The sequence below is a fragment of the Sus scrofa genome, chromosome 15 (genome assembly GCF_000003025.6).
Source record: "Sus scrofa isolate TJ Tabasco breed Duroc chromosome 15, Sscrofa11.1, whole genome shotgun sequence".
Lineage (NCBI taxonomy): Eukaryota > Metazoa > Chordata > Mammalia > Artiodactyla > Suidae > Sus > Sus scrofa.
This window is the reverse complement of record NC_010457.5, coordinates 10,759,326-10,778,707: the sequence shown is the minus strand read 5'-3', so window position 1 is coordinate 10,778,707 and position 19,382 is coordinate 10,759,326. Positions and strand designations below refer to the sequence as shown.

Below are 19,382 nucleotides of genomic sequence, written 5' to 3'. Positions count from 1 at the left end.
ACAATTTTAGTCATTTTTTGTACATGTAATACTACATCATCCAAGAGAAAAAGAATAAAATAAATTTTATTTGGAAATATTGTTATAGAAATTTTAAAAGCTATTATATGGTATTTTATCATATTTTTTCATTCTAATTCACAATCTAAGATTGGTAATTTTAGCACTGTGTAGGCACAAGAATAGACTCTTCAGTGCCATGAAATAGTAGTAAGATTGCTTGGGATACTTTTTTTCTGTTTTATTTTTACCATTTTAAAAAATTAGCCCATTATTAACAGGAGCATTTTTCATCAAATTGCTTATTCATGTTGACTTCTTGGTGCAAAAAATTTACATTGGGATTCCTTGTTTCTAGCTCTATGGTCATTTGGTTAATGCCCATTAACAATTCTGAAATCTTGGTTATGCTTGGATTACCCAGGCAACTTCCTTTTCCTTTACATACAAAGAAAGTAAAACACTCATGGGAAAGAGAAGAAAAGGACATTCCTAATGTACAAGTAGTTATTTCCGAAACTGGACAACATTTGTTACTATATCAATACTGGTTTAAGATGATTATCAATGGTTTTTAAGAGCTAACCCTTGCTCATTCTAGTTAAGACTGCTCCCCCACCAATTAAACAATATAAAAGTCACCAGGCAATTAAATTGTCATTGAGCTTCATACATCCTAACTGCAAATAAGAAATCACAGTATCATTATGTATATACAGCAAAGAACATATCTAAAACTAGCACTTTAAAAAAATGTTTTCTGAGAGAGAAAATGTAACAACCATTAAATATAACAGAGAAAAATAAAAAAGTGCACTCAGTGGGAAGAGTTCCCATTCCTTTGGGAATTACATGGGTTAAACCCAGGAGTAAAACAGCATTACTAAACCTAGTCATGCTTCATGGCTTACACATATATGCTAGTGAATTAGCCTCCTTGTTCTTATTTTTAGCTCACTATCAAAAGAAGGTATTAGTCAGGAGTCCAAATGTTTTATTGCACCCATATATATGATTATTTATGTATGAAATTATATACTTCTTTTGCTTATTACTAATATTCAAATATATATTTTAAACTTTTCCCAAGGTTCATAATTGTAAATAATTTTAAATTCATATTTTATTATACATCTATATATCAACCCACATTTTAAACCATCGTATACAATCGAGGTTAGTCTAGTAATGGAATTAAGGGAAAGGGGAAATACTACTAACTGATGGAAGAGTGGTGCATTTAACTACCCAAACACTGTATTTGGTGTTACATGTGATTCTTATTTAATTCTCATGACAATAAAACTACTATAATGAGAGAGTTTGTATTGTAATCTTACATATAAAAGAAAATATATTTCAGAGAAATTAGCTTTTATTTTTTATGTTATCCTTAAGTGGGGAAAATATAAAAAAGAATACAGAGGATATTAAAAACAAAGACACTTGAGCAATATCATCTATCCATCTATCAATGTGTCTATCAAGCTATATGTCAAAAGAAATCTACAGCAACCTATTAAAAATACACTTATTTTTCTTGTGTTCACAATAGATTTCCACAAAAACAATAATTGCCCAGGCCAAAAAGTCTCAATATCTTCCAAAGAAAGAAATTACACCAGACTTTTTCTAATACAACAATAAATTAAAATCATTTACTGAAACTGAAGAAAATCACAAATAATTGATTTTTATTTTTCCATATATTTATGGAAGCTGACCAATGAGCAATATTTTATTAATCAAGTTTTGTTAGTTACATACCATTCAAAATATCTTTACTAAAAATTAGAATTTTACTTTCTTTTAGTATTCCACACTTTCCATCTTTCCAGTTTTTCAATATAGTTTATCATTGCTTTTAATTACATCTTGAGATAATGAATTCTTATATTACTATGAGAGCATAACACCATATTCTATAAAGTTGTACAACTTTAATTTACTTGTATAGCTTTAATTTAAACTAACAAAATGTTCTAGTTAAGAGGAAGTCAAAAGATGAGTATAACCAGAAAACTTGGCTGGGAGTTAAAAATGATTGTCACTGGAAATGGTGGTGTGAGTGAGGCAGAGTGACTTACTCGTTTTTTATTGTTGGCATTTATATGGTACTTCAGTTTTTAAAGCTAAATTTGTATACCCACACAAATATATATATATATGTATATACACAAACATATAATAGATCTATAATATATGCATAGAAAAAATATATGAAGTATAGAAAAATATATATAAAGTATAGTTAAATACATAATAGTGATAGACTAGATTATGGACATACATTGAACATATAATTTCAGTACCAAATCCTACTGTGTATATGTCAAATCAGAGGGTATGTATATATTACTTGTTGATGGAATACAGCAATATTTAGAAAAGTCATATATAAATACATCAGTAGAAATGTCATTTAGCTTATTTGCTTTATTTCTTGACATAGAATTTTTTTTTAAATCATATTATGTTTTTAACTGACTGAGGTTTTTTTCCTTTTCCCCTCTCTCTCCTAACCTCTAACAGAAACTTTGTCTTTTGTCTTCTTTTACGAACCAGGTACCTAGAACTTAACAGATGAAAAACATCAGACTTGGTGGAGTCTAAACGACAGGAAAAGAGATTTCACAATATTTGGAGGGCAGATTAATAAATATTTGATTTATAGTTGAGTCTCTGAAAAGGATGCTGGCTCAAGAGGACTTGCAGAATTTATATCCTGATGGCCTTTTGGCACTATACTCTGGGGTAGCGTCCCAATTTCAGTCACCTAAGTTCTGCTCAAATGCTAGAAAATATCTAATCATATCAATGGGCAGCAACTCATGGTTCAAATATTGGCATATGCACATAGCTTTCTGTTTGCAAGATGCCAACTCAGCATGACAGAAATGTTTCCTAGATCAATATAGGACCTCAATCTTACATATTTTAAAACATTAAATTTAATATTAAAAATAAAGATTTGGAAATACTGCTATTTTCTGAACTAATTTCAACTGGACCAACTTCACCTGCAGTTGAAAATATATATTTCCATTTGAGAATATATGTATATATATTCTCATTTGAGAATAGAAAATTATTTGGAAGGAAGGAAAAAGAAGATTGAATGACTATTAGATACCAGATACTAATTACTATCTAGATATTTACATATATTATCTCATTTGAATCTCATTATATATATGTGATGTTTGTATATATATGCATATGCATGTGATGTGTGTGTGTGTGTGTATACATGAATGTGTGTGTGTGTGTGTGTGTGTGTGTGCACGTGCGTGTGTGTGGAACCAATGAGGAGATCAATGCTGCTGCAATCTCTGAAAAATTCATGTTTATTTTTAACAGAAATTTAAAGGGCTGCATTTCTGTCAGCACTATAGAGGCAGTTAGAATTATTACTGCCCAGTGGCTAGTGACCCAGCAAATTATTTTTGTTAGTGCAGTTCTGTAGATACAAAGGAAAAGCAAGAGAATGTGAGGGTTGGGAGAATATAATAGAGAGAATGGGTTAGATATTAGCCAGGAGGCAAGGATTAAATTAATAGGTACTAGGAGGGTATTTTACAAATCTGGGTGCATATTAGAATTACCTATTCATCTTTTAAGACTACCTATCCTTGAACCTCCAGTATAATTCAGTTGTTGGTATAGGACATAATAAAGTTCCCCAGTTGGAGTGGATTGAATTGTGTGGGTCAAAAAGATATTTCCAATCCTAAACACTAGTACCTGTGATTGTGACTTTATTTGGAAATAAACCCATGCCACGGCAGTAACAATGTCAGATCCTTAACTCACTGAGCCACCAGGGAATTCCAAGAAAGGATTCTCTTGAAAAGAGCCTCTTGCTAACACTTTGATTTTGGATTTCTGGCCCACAAAATGTGAGGAAATAAATGTCTGTTGTTTACGCCATCATGTTTGCAGTAATTCATCGCAGTAGCACTAAAAAGTTCTTGTTTGTAGAGAATGTTGAAATCACAAAGTTTAAATACTCTCTCTGGACTTGTCTAAGGATAAGAATCACATGAGGTGAATTTTCCCAAAATGTAGATTTTTAGATTCTATGTGAGACCTACCACGTGGGAGATCTTTGGGGAAAGCAGATAAAAAGCCTGGGGATATTTATTGGTAATACATAACCAAGGTGATTCATATTCTCAAGCAAGAATTTGGGGGAATGCTGAGTTAGGGCAAGAAACTAAAAGCTGTTTTTAATCATTTCTGTCTGTGGCTTTCAGTATACTACACTGAAACTTAACCTCCTCATCCTTTGCTGCATACAGAACCTTGTTAATCAAGCACATGCAGAAGAGGGAATTATAATCAGAGATAAATCCGAAAGCATATCACATACCTAATAATAACAAGACAATGCAATGAAAGCTTGAATACAATTTCTAAAAAAAAAAAAAAACAGGAAGAATATTTAAATATAAATGTATGGAACAACAACAAATAAAAAGATCAAGACCATCTGGGTTACAAAGCATATATCTGCAGGACACAGGCAGGAAAAGAGATTTTTAATTTTTTGATTTCCATCATCTTAATAAAAGTCACTATTGCCAGATTGGAGAGTAAAGAACACAATAAGAATGAGAGGAAATTAACACTCTAAAGCAAACAAAACACCTAATTTCCAAAAATGGTTTAACTTCATATTGAGTCAATTATCAAACAAGTAATAAAGCATCAAACATTTTTGATCTCAGCATATTGACAGTCATTTTGAAATAAGTGGAAGAAAGGAAAGATAAGTGAAAACTGGAAAGTGATAAACAATATTGTCCCAGTTCCAAAACTGAGTGGAAATTTGGAAACTCTAGAGAGGTGAATTATATGTACATCTCTGACAATAATTTTAGGATGAAAACCCTAATTCCAAAATCAGACAAAGATACCAACAAAAAAGAAAACCAGAGGCCAATATCTTTGATGAATATGGACGCAAAAATTCTGAAAAAAATCTTAGCCAACGAATCCAAAAACATATAAAAAAGATCATACAACATGACCAAGTGGGATTCACCCCAGGTTCACAAGGATGGTTCAACAATGCAAATCAATCAATGTCATACACCACATTAACAAAGGAAAAGTCAAAAACCACACGATCATCTCAATAGATGCAAAAAAAAAGCATTTGACAAAGTCCAACATTCACTCATGATAAAAACTCTTACCTAAGTATAGAGGGAACACACCTTAACATAATAAAAGCCATTTATGGCAAACCCACAGCAAATATAATACTCCATGGAGAAAAGCTGAAAGCCTTCCCACTAAAATCTGGAACAAGACAAGGATGACCACTCTTACCACTGTTATTCAACATAGAACTGGAAGTCCCAGCCATAGCAATAAGACAAACAAAAGAAATAAAAGGCATCTAAATAGGAAGAGAAGAGGTAAAACGGTCACTGTAGGCAGATGACATGATACTAAGGACTCAAACTAAAAACTACTTGAGCTGATCAATAAATTCAGCAAAGTAGCAGCATATAAGATTAACATTCAGAAATCAGTCACATTTCTGTATACTAAAAATGAAATATTACAAAAGGAATACAAAAACACAGTACCTTTTAAAATTGCACCTCCAAAAAATCAAATACCTGGCAATACACCTGACCAAGGAGGCAAAGGACTTATATGCCAAGAACTATAAAACATTAACCATGGAAATTAAAGAAGATGTAAAGAAATGGAAAGATATTCCATGCTCCTGGGTTGAAAATCAATATTGTAAAAATGGCCATACTACCCAAAGCAATCTACAGACTCAATGCAATCCCTATCAAATTACCCAGGACATTTTTCACAGAACCAGAATAAACAATCCAAAAATGTATATGGAATCACAGAAGACCCAGAATTGCCAAAGCAATCCTGAGGAACAAAAACCAAGCAGGAGGCATAACTCTCCCAGACTTCAGGCAATATTACAAAGCCACAGTCACCAAGACAGTGTGGTCCTGGTACCAAAACAGACAGACAGACCAATGGAACAGAATAGAGAACCCAGAAGTAAACCCAGACACCTATGGTCAATCAATCTTTGACAAAGGAAGCAAGAACACCAAATGGGAAAAGACAGTCTTTTCGGCAAGTATTGCTGGGAAACCTGGACAGCTGTATGCAAATCAGTGAAACTAGAACATACCCTCACAACATGCATGAAAATAAACTCAAAATGGCTGAAAGACTTAAATATCAGACAAAACACCATCAAACTTCTGGAAGAGAACATAGGCAAAACATCTTTGACATCAACCTTACAAATGTTTTCTTGGTCAGTCTCCCAAAGCAGTAGAAATAAGAGCAAAAATAAACCAACTGGACCTAATCAAACTGACAAGCTTTTGCACAGCAACAGAAACAAACAACAACAACAAAAATAAAAACCCCAAAATAAACAAAAAGACTACTTACAGAATGGGAGAAAATAGTTTCAAATGATGCAACTGACAAGGGCTTAATCTCTAAATTATACAAACAAGTTACATACACCTCAACAGCAAAAAAGCCAACAACCCAATTGAAAAATGGGCAAAAGACCTGAACAAACATTTCTCCAAGGAAGATATACAGATGGCCAACAAGCACAGGAAAAAATGCTCAGCATCCCTGATTATTACAGAAATGCAAATGCAAACTAAAGATAGCAACTCACACCAGTCAGAATGACTATCATTAATAAGCGCACAAATAACAAATACTGGAGGGGTGTAGAGAAAAGGAAACCCTCCTACACTGTTGGTGAAAATGTAAGCTAGTACAACCACTATGGAGAACATTAGGTTGGTACCTTAGAAAACTATACATAGAACTATCATATGACCCAGCAATCCCACTCTTGGGCATATATCCAGACAAAACTTTCCTTGAAAAAGATGCATGTACCCACATGTTCATTGCAGCACTATTAAAAATAGCCAAGACAATGGAAACAACCCAAATGTCCATCAACAGATGATGGATTAGGAAGATGTGGTATATATACTCAATGGAATACTACTCAGCCATAAAAAAGAACAACATAATGCCATTTGCAGCAACATGGATGGAACTAGAGACTCTCATACTGAGTTAAGTAAGTCAGAAAGAGAAGGACAATATCATATATATCACTTATATCTGGAAACTAATACACAGCACAAATGAACCTTTCCACAGAAAAAAAATCACAGACTTGGATAAGAGCCTTGTGGTTGCCAAGGGGGAGGGAGAGGGATTGTGATGGACTGGAAGTTTGGGGTTAATAGATGCTGACTATTGTCTTTGGAATGGATTAACAATGACATCCTGCTGTGCGGTACTGGGAACTATGTCTAGTCACTTAGTTGGAGCCTGATAATTTGAGAAAAAAGAATGTATACATGTATCTGTAACTGGGTCACCATGTTGTACAGTAGAAAATTGACAGAACACTGTATACCAGCTACAATGGAAAAAATAAAAATCATTATAAAAATATAAAAAAAATTAGGATGAAATTTGTTAAAACATTGTCAGTATTTTTAAGGAAACTATTTGTTCATGAGTAAAATAAATTAATTAATTCCAAACTAATTTATTTGCTGATACAACTTTAGATTAGTATATATTATGAGAATTCCATAAACAAAGTGTTCCTGTGTTTTAGGGATATTTTTTAGAAATCTTTTCATGATAAATAAAAGTATCATGCATGCAAAATGACGGCAAATTTAAGTGTAAGAGTACTTGATATAAAGCTATTCATAGAGTTTTAATTAATGGATCAGTTTTCAATTGTTTTCCAAAAGGTTCATGTCTTTGTTACTATGGTTTGGCTACATCCTTAATAGTTATGCTTGTCCATTCTTTGAATTACACAAAACTTGATAATTCACTAGCATTATGGATCCAAAATTGCAAAACTGGATCAATGGAGGGTCAAGGGTTATCAGAGGATGGAGGTCTAAGAGTGGCAATATGAATGTAAAAGAAACCATCCACGTATATATTTAAAAATATGTAGATAAGGAAGAACCAGAAGACTATTAAACATAACTTAAAAGAATGTTTAAATGGAAACGCCCGAAGTTCTCAAAATGAATGGACTAGTCTATAAGAAAAGTTTGGATATTTTAATTGACTGGGAGCTTAACATGTGAGTTACATGATAGGACTGCCACCTAAGACTGTTTTAACAAAAGCCTGGAATCTATATTCTGAAGGTAATTAAGTCTACTATAATCTACTACAAAAAAAAAATATGAGATGCTATGTGTAACTCCAGGGCAGGAAATTTTTTTTTTTTTTTTTTTTTTTTTTTTTTTTTTTTTTTTTGTCTTTTGTCTTTTGTCTTTTGCTGTTGTTGTTGTTGTTGTTATTGTTGCTATTTCTTGGGCCGCTCCTGCGGCATATGGAGGTTCCCAGGCTAGGGGTCCAATCGGAGCCATAGCCACCAGCCTACGCCAGAGCCACAGCAACGTGGGATCCGAGCCGCGTCTGCAACCTACACCACAGCTCACGGCAACGCCGGATCGTTAACCCACTGAGCAAGGGCAGGGACCGAACCCGCAACCTCATGGTTCCTAGTCGGATTCGTTAACCACTGCGCCACGACGGGAACTCCAGGAAATTTTTTAATTGTAGGAAAAACACACAAAATTTACCACTGTAACCATTTTTATGTATACAATTTGGTAGTATTAACTATATTCACATTGTTGTGCCACAAATCCCTAGAATTTTTTATTGCAAAACTGAAACGTCAAGTTTCCATTTAGGGCATTGAGTTTACTAAGGTCATTGAAAATCTAAGCATATGCACAGTAGGGCAATGGCTAGGGAAAAAGCTTACAATGTTGATGTAAGGAATTTATATATGTGTTTCACCTATAAAAGAGAACGTTTAGGTAGCCATGATAGTACCTTTGGTTATCTAAAGAGCGATCCTGTGGTCAAGGTTATAGATTGAGACTGTATAGCTTCAGAAGACAGAACAAGTATCACTGAGTAGCATCTGCAGGAAGGCCTGTAGTTTTGGCTCCAGAAAGGAGGAATATTGTGATAATTGATTCCTTCCCAGCAGTGAAATTAACTACCCTGTGAAATTCCCAGATGTTTGTTTCTGAAGATATTCAAACAAGGACTGGGTAAGCATCTCTGAGATCTGTTTTAGAAGAATTCTTATATTGGATGAGAGGTCGAATTAGATAACATTTACCAACCACTACCAAAGTTTGTGATTCTTAGAAGCAGACAACTCGGAGTGAATGGGCCTGAGTTCTAACACTTGCCGTTAGAGTAACTCATTCTTCAACTTCATCCACACATCTTTCAGTGTTTCAGTTTCTTTATTTAAAATTAGGGCGGAAATGGATATTCTTCCTTATCCTTTGTAAAATTTCATGCATTGAAATAATGTGTCTGTTTGTGTGCACGCACTGGTAGGCATGTGTCTCCTAAAATAGGAAGGGGGGAAGGGAGAAGGAGAAGGAAAGAGAATGATTTAATAAGTTAAGTAAATGAACATGTAAAACAGTGGGATTCTTCCTTTTGCCATGGTACTGGCCCACTTAGATCCAATACTAAGAACAAGGAAACACTACCTACCTCCGTGTTCTGTAGAGTGAGCTCAGTATTTAAAACCATTCCTCATAATAGCAGAATATTCCACAATGAACCTTAGTAAGTGAACCTTAGGCAGAGAACAGTGAGTTCAAGTGAAGGGGAGACTCCGTGAGAATCAATCATGAAAACTATGGGTTGTATGAGAAAAGAGAACTGATTGGATTTACTCAAGAGGTAGACTGACCATTTTACCTGGTCTAAAGAAGAAAGAAATGGAGAGTGGTGGCAGGTCTAAGAGATGGGTCATTAGAAAAGCATCTTGCTCACAGTTGAGAGAGAAAAAAAAAATTGACCAGGAAAAAACAGCAAAACGTCTTTTGTCATATTGCTAATGCAACCAAGAGGATGCCCACCAAGCAAAAGGGATTCTAGCAACTTGAGGCTATGAGATCTGCCATCTGTGGTGGGGATAAAAGATCTAGATGTGAGGGAGCTCTGAAGCAGGGAGAAGAGAAAATGGAGAAGAAAGAGGAGGTTCAAAGAACTCTGAAGAGAAGACAGACCTCTTAGAAGATCTCACATAGGAACCTCTCAAGAGAGCTGCATTTTCATGTGTCAGAGGACAGTGATATTCAGAGAAGCAGAGAGGAAGTTATAACTAGATCTCCTTAAAAAGATGCTACCTATTTCCTCCATCTATCCCCTCTTCCTGAAGAGCTAAGTCTGGAAAAAAGAAGTAGACAGTGAAGCAGCAGAACACGTTCCCCTCATATCCAGGATTCTAGAACCTAAAGTCTAGCTGGCAATGGGGGAGGAGAAAGTTTTGACTAAGATCTAATATTAAAGTTTCAAAATGGGTTGAATCAAGTTATAGAAATTAAAAGTTACCGGAGTCACTGCATCTGCCAAGATGCTATTAAGGAAGGGCAAAGTAGTTCCTGATAATTATCACATTTTGCCAATACTCTAGGCTAATGATTCCAATTAATTAAAATCATTGCACACATATGTAGATTTTTTTCAAAATTAAAAAATAATACTAAAAATCAGGAAGCTTGTTTTTCTAATTAATAAAGTTGAAAATATCTTTAGTATAATTTGCACTGATTTAACTGTGAAATGATTTCTTATTAATAGCTCTTTCTTTCTCTTCTGTTTGTGTCTGATACTTGCCAATTTGCTCCTTAATTATATGGAATAAAATTACAAGTACACTTAAAAGTAAGATTACAAGTACATGAGGCAGAATTCTGCTATCTTCATAGATTTAAAAAATCCATAAAATGGAGTAATATTAACTTTGCCAATCTTTGTGGATTATTATTTACACCCCATTGAATTATCTTTCAATCTGTTAGTAAACTTTAGGTATTTTCTCAAGTTAAATCTTTTCAACACATCAGTTTCCAATTCACATTAAGACATTTATAAAAATATAATAATGAATGTAAACTATGTTAAGATACTTGGAATACAGAACAACCTAAAAATTTTTAAAGTTTAAAATAAACTACACTGTTGTTGACTATAAACTGTCCAAGCGGCAACATGAAAGTTTGTCAGCAATATATTTCATCATAAAATACCCTTCTATTTAATGCTGTAATGTGGAGACGGGAATATTTTTCTGGATAACTGCTTCCATCTTAAATTAGTGTTGCAAATATAAACACAATTATGTAAGATAAAGTCAGTATGAATGGCAGTTGTGGTCAGTCAGTGGTTCCTAAAGTGTAGTTCCTGGACTAGCAGCAGAAGTATCAGCATCATCTGGGAATTTGTTAGAAATGTAAATTCTTAGTCCCCACCCAAGATCTACTGGATCAGAGACTTTTAGAATGGACCCTAGCCTTCTGTTTTTTAATGAGCTCTTGAGAGATTCTGATTCATGTTCAAGGTTGAGAAGCACCACCTTAATGGTACTGGGACTAGAGTGTGCATTCATACCACTTGGAAAGCACCAAAAATACTGTTCTTGGGTCCTATCCCCAGAGTCTCTTATTTAAATAATCTGGGGAGAGGGGTGGGCAGGGAATTTTAAAGCTGATCAGGTGATTCATTAATTTTACAACAAATGTTGAGAAACAATACTAACTTCTACCCTTGAAATGAGATTGACCTTTAGTTTCTTGGCATACAGTCCACTTCTAACACATGCATCACAATTTTAACATTTCCTCTCTTATTTGTAGCATTGAATTACACATTCTCCTTTCTACATAGGAAACGTACTAAAAAAGTTAAAAGGTTGTTTAAAGATTAAGAGAGAATCCTCAAGGGCCTTCCTAATTATTTAAGTGTTTGCCCACATATAATCTCAACCTAGAATGTGCAATTAACTTGTTGTAATGGCAAATGCAAGTAAAATGAATTGGGTTTATAAATAGGTGATAGTGAATTCCACTGAAAATTTAACCCTCTGTTATAATACTACTAGAAGCATTTCTAATCATAGATTTTCTATGTTTTTAAATCCAAATTTTAATATTATTTTCACTGTAAAACAGTAATTATTAAACATAACAGAAGCTGTTCATGGAGCTGAAGCATAAAAAACAAAGTGATTGCAGCATCTTCTGGTTGGATTAAATTTATGGGAACTTGGCCAACACCAACAGAAAGAGTGAAATATGATCAATCCAAATTTTATAATGGTACTTAATAAAGATGGAATTTAGTTGAAGCTGTATTTACTTTTCATTTATTGCCAAGTAGAGTGACTACTTTTCTTCTAATGCAGCAAATTAAACAATGTGTAGTGGTTTTTGTCATTTTGTAGTCAATGCGGAGATAAATTCTGTTATGGAAGAAATTTTGGCCATTCTCCCTTACAGCTTTGAAAGTGAGACTGTGCCTACCAGAGCTTCACTATCAGCATCTCTATGGATTTTTTTTTTTTTTTTTTTTTTTTTTTTTGTCTTTCTGCCATTTCTTGGGCCACTCCCGTGGCATATGGAGGTTCCCAGGCTAGGGGTCGAATCGGAGCTGTAGCCACTGGCCTACGCCAGAGCCACAGCAATGTGGGATCCAAGCCGCGTCTGCAACCACCACGGCTCACGGCAACGCGGGATCGTTAACCCACTGAGCAAGGGCAGGGACCGAACCGGCAACCTCATGGTTCCTAGTCGGAATTCATTAACCACTGCGCCGCAATGGGAATTCTGGATATAATTTTGAGTTAAAATGACCATCTGAGGAGTTCCCTGGTAGTTTACCAATTAAGAATTCACTGTTGTCACTGCTGTGGCTTAGGTTCAATCCCTGGTAAATGTATATTACTAAAGAGAGGAACATGTTTGGAGAAAAATGTATTTCTTATGTTATAAAGGGGAAAGGGTACTGAAAATAACCCATGTAGTTTAAAGACATTCTCTAAAATTTGTATATTTCAGAACCATACTATTTTGACAACTAAATTTCACAATGTGTGTATATCCAGTAGTGTACTGGAGGAAACTGTACCAGCTTTCAGAGCCAAATCTTAAATTTTCAAGGATTCTACGAGTCAGTTGTTAAGCACACAGCCATTATTTTTTTAAAAATTACAAATTACATAAATTTATAATTAAATAATGTTGAAAACAAGGGTAATTACTACCAAAAAATTCATAATTTCCTAATGATTTTGCTTTTTAAATTATTTGCATGTATTCTGTCCCCATTGTGGATATACTGTGTATTGATTGGTATGCACATCTTTTTCCAACTTTATAGTCAGAAAATCATGTTGACAATCTGGTGTTGGCCATGGTGGGAAGATTCACACCAAAGAAATAGTCAAACACTAGATCAGGGCTCCTCTCCATTAGGAAATGTTGAAAGATTTACCAACATACCAATGAATAAAACTCATTCATTATAGGTGTGCATGCATATAAATAAGATATTTGTGGATATGTATAATGGCATTATCTGCCTCCTATTTGCATGCTATCTTTACCTTCCAAAGTCAGCTTGAAAATGGCTTAGTTTTAGTTTCAAGTATACTTGGATTCATGGCCTGGTCCTGCCGTATATTAGTTTTGTGATCTCAAGTATGTTATTAATATCTCTAAGTTTTGATTTCTTTAACTGTAAAATGTAGACAGTAATATGTTTCTAATAGATTTGATGTAAAGATACAGTAAGAAAATTTGTGTCTGGAGTTCCCTTCGTGGCGCAGTGGTTAACGAATCCGACTAGGAACCATGGGGTTGCGGGTTCGATCCCTGGCCTTGCTCAGTGGGTTGAGGATTCGACGTTGCCATGAGCTGTGGTGTAGGTCACAGACGCAGCTCGGATCCCGCGTTGCAGCTCTGGCTACAGCTTTGATTCTACCCCTAGCCTGGGAACCTCCATATGCCGTGGGAAGCAGCCCTAGAAAAAGCAAGAAGGCCAAAAAAAAAAAAGAAAAGAAAAAAAACAAAAAAGAAAGAAAGAAAATATGTGTCTGGACTCCTTCCAGCAGTTTTCTTCTCTCACTTCACAAAAAGCATGCAAATATGCTGATATGATTATTTTTATTATTATCGAAATGTTAGGATAATTTTTTTCTCCTTTGATTCACATAAATTGTTAAAAAAAAAGTCTTACCCTAGATCTGTTACTAAAAATAAGCCAGCACAAAGTACTACTCAAAGTTTTCTAACAAGCTTATCATTTTCCTAGTCTAAACGTTTTAATCACATTTCTTATCAGTTGATATTTAATGTTTTCAGGTTGCTTGCTACCTTTCTGGTATACCCTGGATGGAGATGCTAAGAGCAGAAGAGCAATCAAGTTTTCCTAAAAAATAGAGCCATCTATGTGCAGATCCAGCCACACTGATTAGTCTGGACGTTGGAAAAGAGGGAAGGTACACTGTTCAATTCCCTTTATCAGATGGGCTTTGGGAATTCTACATGTAAAATGTGCACCTAACTGTTATTGTGTGATTCTCTATTGCTTTCTTCTTCAATACTGCTACTGTCTTCTCTACAATGTCAATTGCCATTTAGTAATACTTACCTTATCTATACTTTATTCAGAGATTATAAACTCAAATGTCTATAGGGACTTAGGCTAGTATTTAAAAGAATTTAAAATGAAAATTTTAGGTAAACAGAGATTGCAGCCCCTAAAAAGAGTTATTTAAATTGAGGGATTTAAAGGGAGTCTATTTCCCAACTATTAGAAGTGTTTTAACATGCGGTTAAATTATTAAAAATATATGCCCAATCGTGTTATATTTTCAATAAATGTGATGTGTGTCTAATATGTGGGTATAGTAGTTTTAAAAAGTCATTCCTGAAATAAAGCACGGGTCATTCCCTTACTATATTTCACTATACATTATTGAGACAAATGATAGTACAACCTACTGATATGTGGGTACAAATAGGAGTAATTAACTTTGCAACTTTATGAACAGCAAATATTTATCTTTTTCAAAGTAGGAGGATCAGTGGAAAGTGACCAGGAATTCAGCCCATTAACAAAAATATTTTACATGAATAAAAATTGTGTCCTTCAGAATTACATGACTCAATAAGAAATGAAACAAATGGTTTACCGACTATGTATTCTCAGCCTGTAATTGTTTATTGCTCCAGGAATGTAACACAGGCATGCAAACAACAAAACATGTCCTCCCGATTCACGCCCAGTGTCACTGGATGAGCTACTCTGTTTGAAAAATTTATTCATTATAGACATAAGATTAATAATGACCATTTGAGAATGTCCTGCTAATCTTAAAATATCTTCTAAAATCTGCAAGGTTTAGATCCATTTATTTTAGTCAAGGATATGGTTATTGCCTCAGGAATGGGATCTGTTTTGAAGTTACCATGAAAGTACATACTCAGGCCCGAAAGGCAGTAATAAAAAGGAACAGATCTTCTGCCTTGTCAACTCGTATTTATAAAGAAATAAATCGCCTTTTAAGAGAGATTATAGTGATGAAATCTGTTTGACACAGTCTCCACTAACAGCATGTTTCACTCACAACTTACCACAAGAGGCTGTTTCATCTGTCTGGTCACCACAGTCGTCCTCCCTGTCACACAGCCATGCTCTGGGGATGCAGCGCCCATTTCCACAAGAAAACTGGTCCGCCTGGCATGTTCTGGCTAAGATGATCAATTAACGTACAAAGAATCAATTTAGAGGCCTTTTGGGCAACCTCAAGGATACAATAAATCACACGGTAACTCTTTTACCCCCAAGACATTAATTACTCTTAGAGGAAATTTTTTTTAAAATACATTTTTTATGAAATTTTTGGTAATGCCAGTTTACCTGCCTTTTCTAAAGTTCACGTGCTTTGCCTTTCCATGAAAATGTATGCTAAGTGACAAGATATTCAGTAATCCTCACACACTTACAAAAATGAAGTGACGAATTCATTATTTTAAAATTTTTTCTTGACACATGCTTATGAATATATGGCTGAATTAAATTTCTTCAGTGTTTAATTAACAAAAAAGAACTTTGCAGAGCTTTGGCCAATAAACCAAGAAACTTGCTGTGTTTTGGAAGGAAGGATTTGAAGATATCAGGGTATCTGGTTTCTATTTACAGGGTTAGAATGGTCTCTTTCCTCGAACATTTTCAATGCATTTATTTCTTGATCTCCAAATGATCTCAAGTATGGAGCAAGAATATATAAAATATTTTCGAAAACATACACTTAGTCTTAAAGAAGATTTTCGACTCATTTTTTAGCACAATTATAAAAACATATAACTTTTTTAATCAAAAAAGTATACTAATGAACTTTGTTTTAGGCCCTCTTAAAGGTTTCAATGAACACACACCGGGAAAGTTGCCTTCTATGTTAGCCAAAGGCAGTAGTTTAAAATTATTCAGTGAAGGGGTTCTGTTCTACAAGGAGTTATTTTATTTTTCTATTATTATCAGATCAACTTTCTCAAGCATGAAAGCATGAGAGCCTAGATAGCTTCCCTAATTCTTTTCCCTAATTCTTCTTAGTTTGTAGCATAGTCATTTCTATTTTTAATTTTTGTTCTTTTTTACAGCCACACCTTTGGCACATGGAAGTTCCCAGGCCAGGGCTCAAATTGGAGTTGAAACTGCTGGCCTATGCCACAGCCATGGCAACATGGTATCCTAGCCACATCTGCAATCTATGTTGCAGCTTGTGGCAACACCAGATCTTTAACCCACTGAGCAAGGCCAGGGATGAAACACACATCTTCACAGAGGTAACGCTGGGTCCTTAACCCTCTGAGCCACAATAGGAACTCCTGTCATATGCTTAGTTATTTTTAAATGTTTGAGTTTTTCTTTTTCTTTTGTCACTCTGAGTCACAAATCCATTTTCATATAAAAAAGTATCAGCCACTCACAACTTCTTTTTATTGGACCATAGAAAGGCATAGGAAATGTTGGGAATGGGACATGAAGACCTATTAATATTTGAGTTAGATGAGGATTGGACAGATGAGGAACAATTAGGCTCTGAGTTTTAGCAGCTATGATTGGAGAATATTGTTTAGTATGTAGATGTTTCCTGGGATTGATAATTATAAGGATGTGTTCCTGTTTCATCAAAACATGCTGTGAACTTTAATACTAGTGGCTGGTATAAAAAGAGAACGTGGTTCAAAGTCATTCAAACACACTAGATTGGGTTTCCATAATTGAGGGTTTCGGAGATCATTTGAATAATTTCCTAAAAGTTATATACTAGTTATTTCCCTTAAGAAAACTGCACTTGCTATGTAAAGATGTATATCCATTACTGGTGAATATTTAAAAGATTACTTGAGAAAAACAAAGGAAAACATTTTCTCTCTGGCTTCATTTATTATATTAGATTGGATATAATGTTGCTATTCCCAGTGCCTATAATTAGAAACACAGGGGAAAATGTTACACTGTGTATTTTGATTGGTTTATGTGGATACTGGGGTCCTGAATCTAAAATATTTTGTGTAATATATAATTTTCCCTTTTTACAAATAAATTGTTTTAGACTAACAGACTTTAAATATCCCAACAACCATACGTGATTCTGAAGTTTGCAATGTTGAAATTTTCAAGCAGGATTTAGTATTCCTACATTGTCTCATTTCAGTAATCTTATGGATTTTTTGTTAAATTATTCTAACATTTAGATTAAACCAACAAAGTTCCTAGGTAATTTTAACAGAAGCATATCTACTTGGAAAAAAACTAGAATATATTTGTATCTGCCTAAAGAAGCATGAAGATTTTTGCATTAGTTTATGTGATGAGATGAGGAGAGCATAGAGCTATGAGGCTGATGATTATTTTTTTCTTATATGTCTCTGTATAATTTCACTGGTTGCAGTAAATACTTTTCACCTTTTGAGTTTTAAGAGAAATTTGACAAGATACTTCGCTTTTCAATTCTTCCTCCTTTCTTTGCTCTCTCCCTCTTCCTTCCTTCTGAAACCTTACACAGGCCCCTGTGCCCTTGCATTTTGAAATGAAAGCCTTTTCCTTTAGCCTTCCAAGCCTCCCCTGAAGTCTCAAAAGGCTGACTCAAGAGTTAATGATTAGGGGCTATTACGATAGCTAAAAACTAGTTAAAACTGTCTCCATTATGTTGTGCCCTGCCTTGGCCCACTAACTTACTTTAACTGGCTTTTCACAAATGAACTCTTCCTTGCTTAACTGCTTTCTTTTACTAATGATTGCCTTCAGTTAGAGTTATATCTCATGCCTTGTGTTTTCATTCCCTTGAACAACTCTCTAACATTCCCTTCCTTTTGTAAGCAATCTTTACTGCAGAGAGAAGGTTAAGATGACCGACAGAAACTATCACTGGACCACTTGACAATGGTCTTGACGTGGAAATGACCTATGGAGGGCGAAGAATGCAGGCACCCTAATCCTTATCAACATCCCTGATTTTTTGAGCTAAACCTATAAAACTCCTTGCTATCCCCTCTCAGAGGATACACAGCTTTGAAGGTGTTAGCCGGCTGTGGCCTCTTTTGCCTGGCAAATAAATAAAGCTCTTCTTTCTGCTTCACCCAAAACTCTCTATTGGGTGGCACATTTAATTGGTGCCAGTGAACAGAGGCTGTTTCTGCTACACTTCCTTCCTTCTTCTTTTTCTCCTTTCTTCCTCTCTCCCTCCCTTCCTCTTTTCTTTTGGTCTCTCTGTATTTCTTTCCTAAATATCTCCTTTCCTCCCTCATTTCCTGCCTAGTTTATTACTTCAGTCTTTCTTATTTTCTTGCTTTAAAGAAAAAGATATTATCACATATTTTCTTCTCCATTAAATTCTAATTGACCCATGATAAGAATATATTACAATTTCCAATACAGAAATTTTCTATTTGATGTCCTTATGTCATTCTTGTGGTTATTCAGTTTAATTTCAATCGAGTTTTCTCAGATTGCCTTTTTTCATCAGGAGTGCTATGATGAGGAGAGAGGAGAATGAGAAAGAACTCCTAAAACTGATCTCACATCATATATGGCTGATTCCATGTGGTGATGGGATGGGAATTCGTATGTCAGCTAATCAATTCAGAAACTTGAATAAGTGACCCATTATCCCATTATCCCAAAGAGTATTTACTGGCTTATTATTAAGGGTAGTTGGCCTTGAAAATATATGAATTGATTGTCTTTTCTAATTGTGGAGAAAATGATCTGCTTAATCCACTAGGCACACCTAACTGATTTCAGATGAGAAAGATGCTTCACTCCATAAGTCTACAAGTACTATCTGTCTATGTAATATAATCAGATTGACAGATTGATTAAATTATCATTCTTTTTTTCTTTTGCCTGTGCCCATGACATGAATAAATTCCCAGGTCAGGGATCGAGCCCATGCCATAGCTGCGATGATGCCAGGT

At 34.7% G+C, this 19,382-nt stretch overlaps 1 protein-coding gene across 1 annotated transcript in view; it reads right to left on the bottom strand.

The window, feature by feature from the left end:
• The window catches only part of LRP1B (LDL receptor related protein 1B), a 1,887,165-nt gene that overhangs the window by 721,262 nt on the left and 1,146,521 nt on the right, over positions 1–19,382 (bottom strand). The window contains 1 exon segment of the mRNA XM_021076285.1: positions 15,534–15,650. Coding sequence (XP_020931944.1) covers positions 15,534–15,650 — 117 coding nt within the window.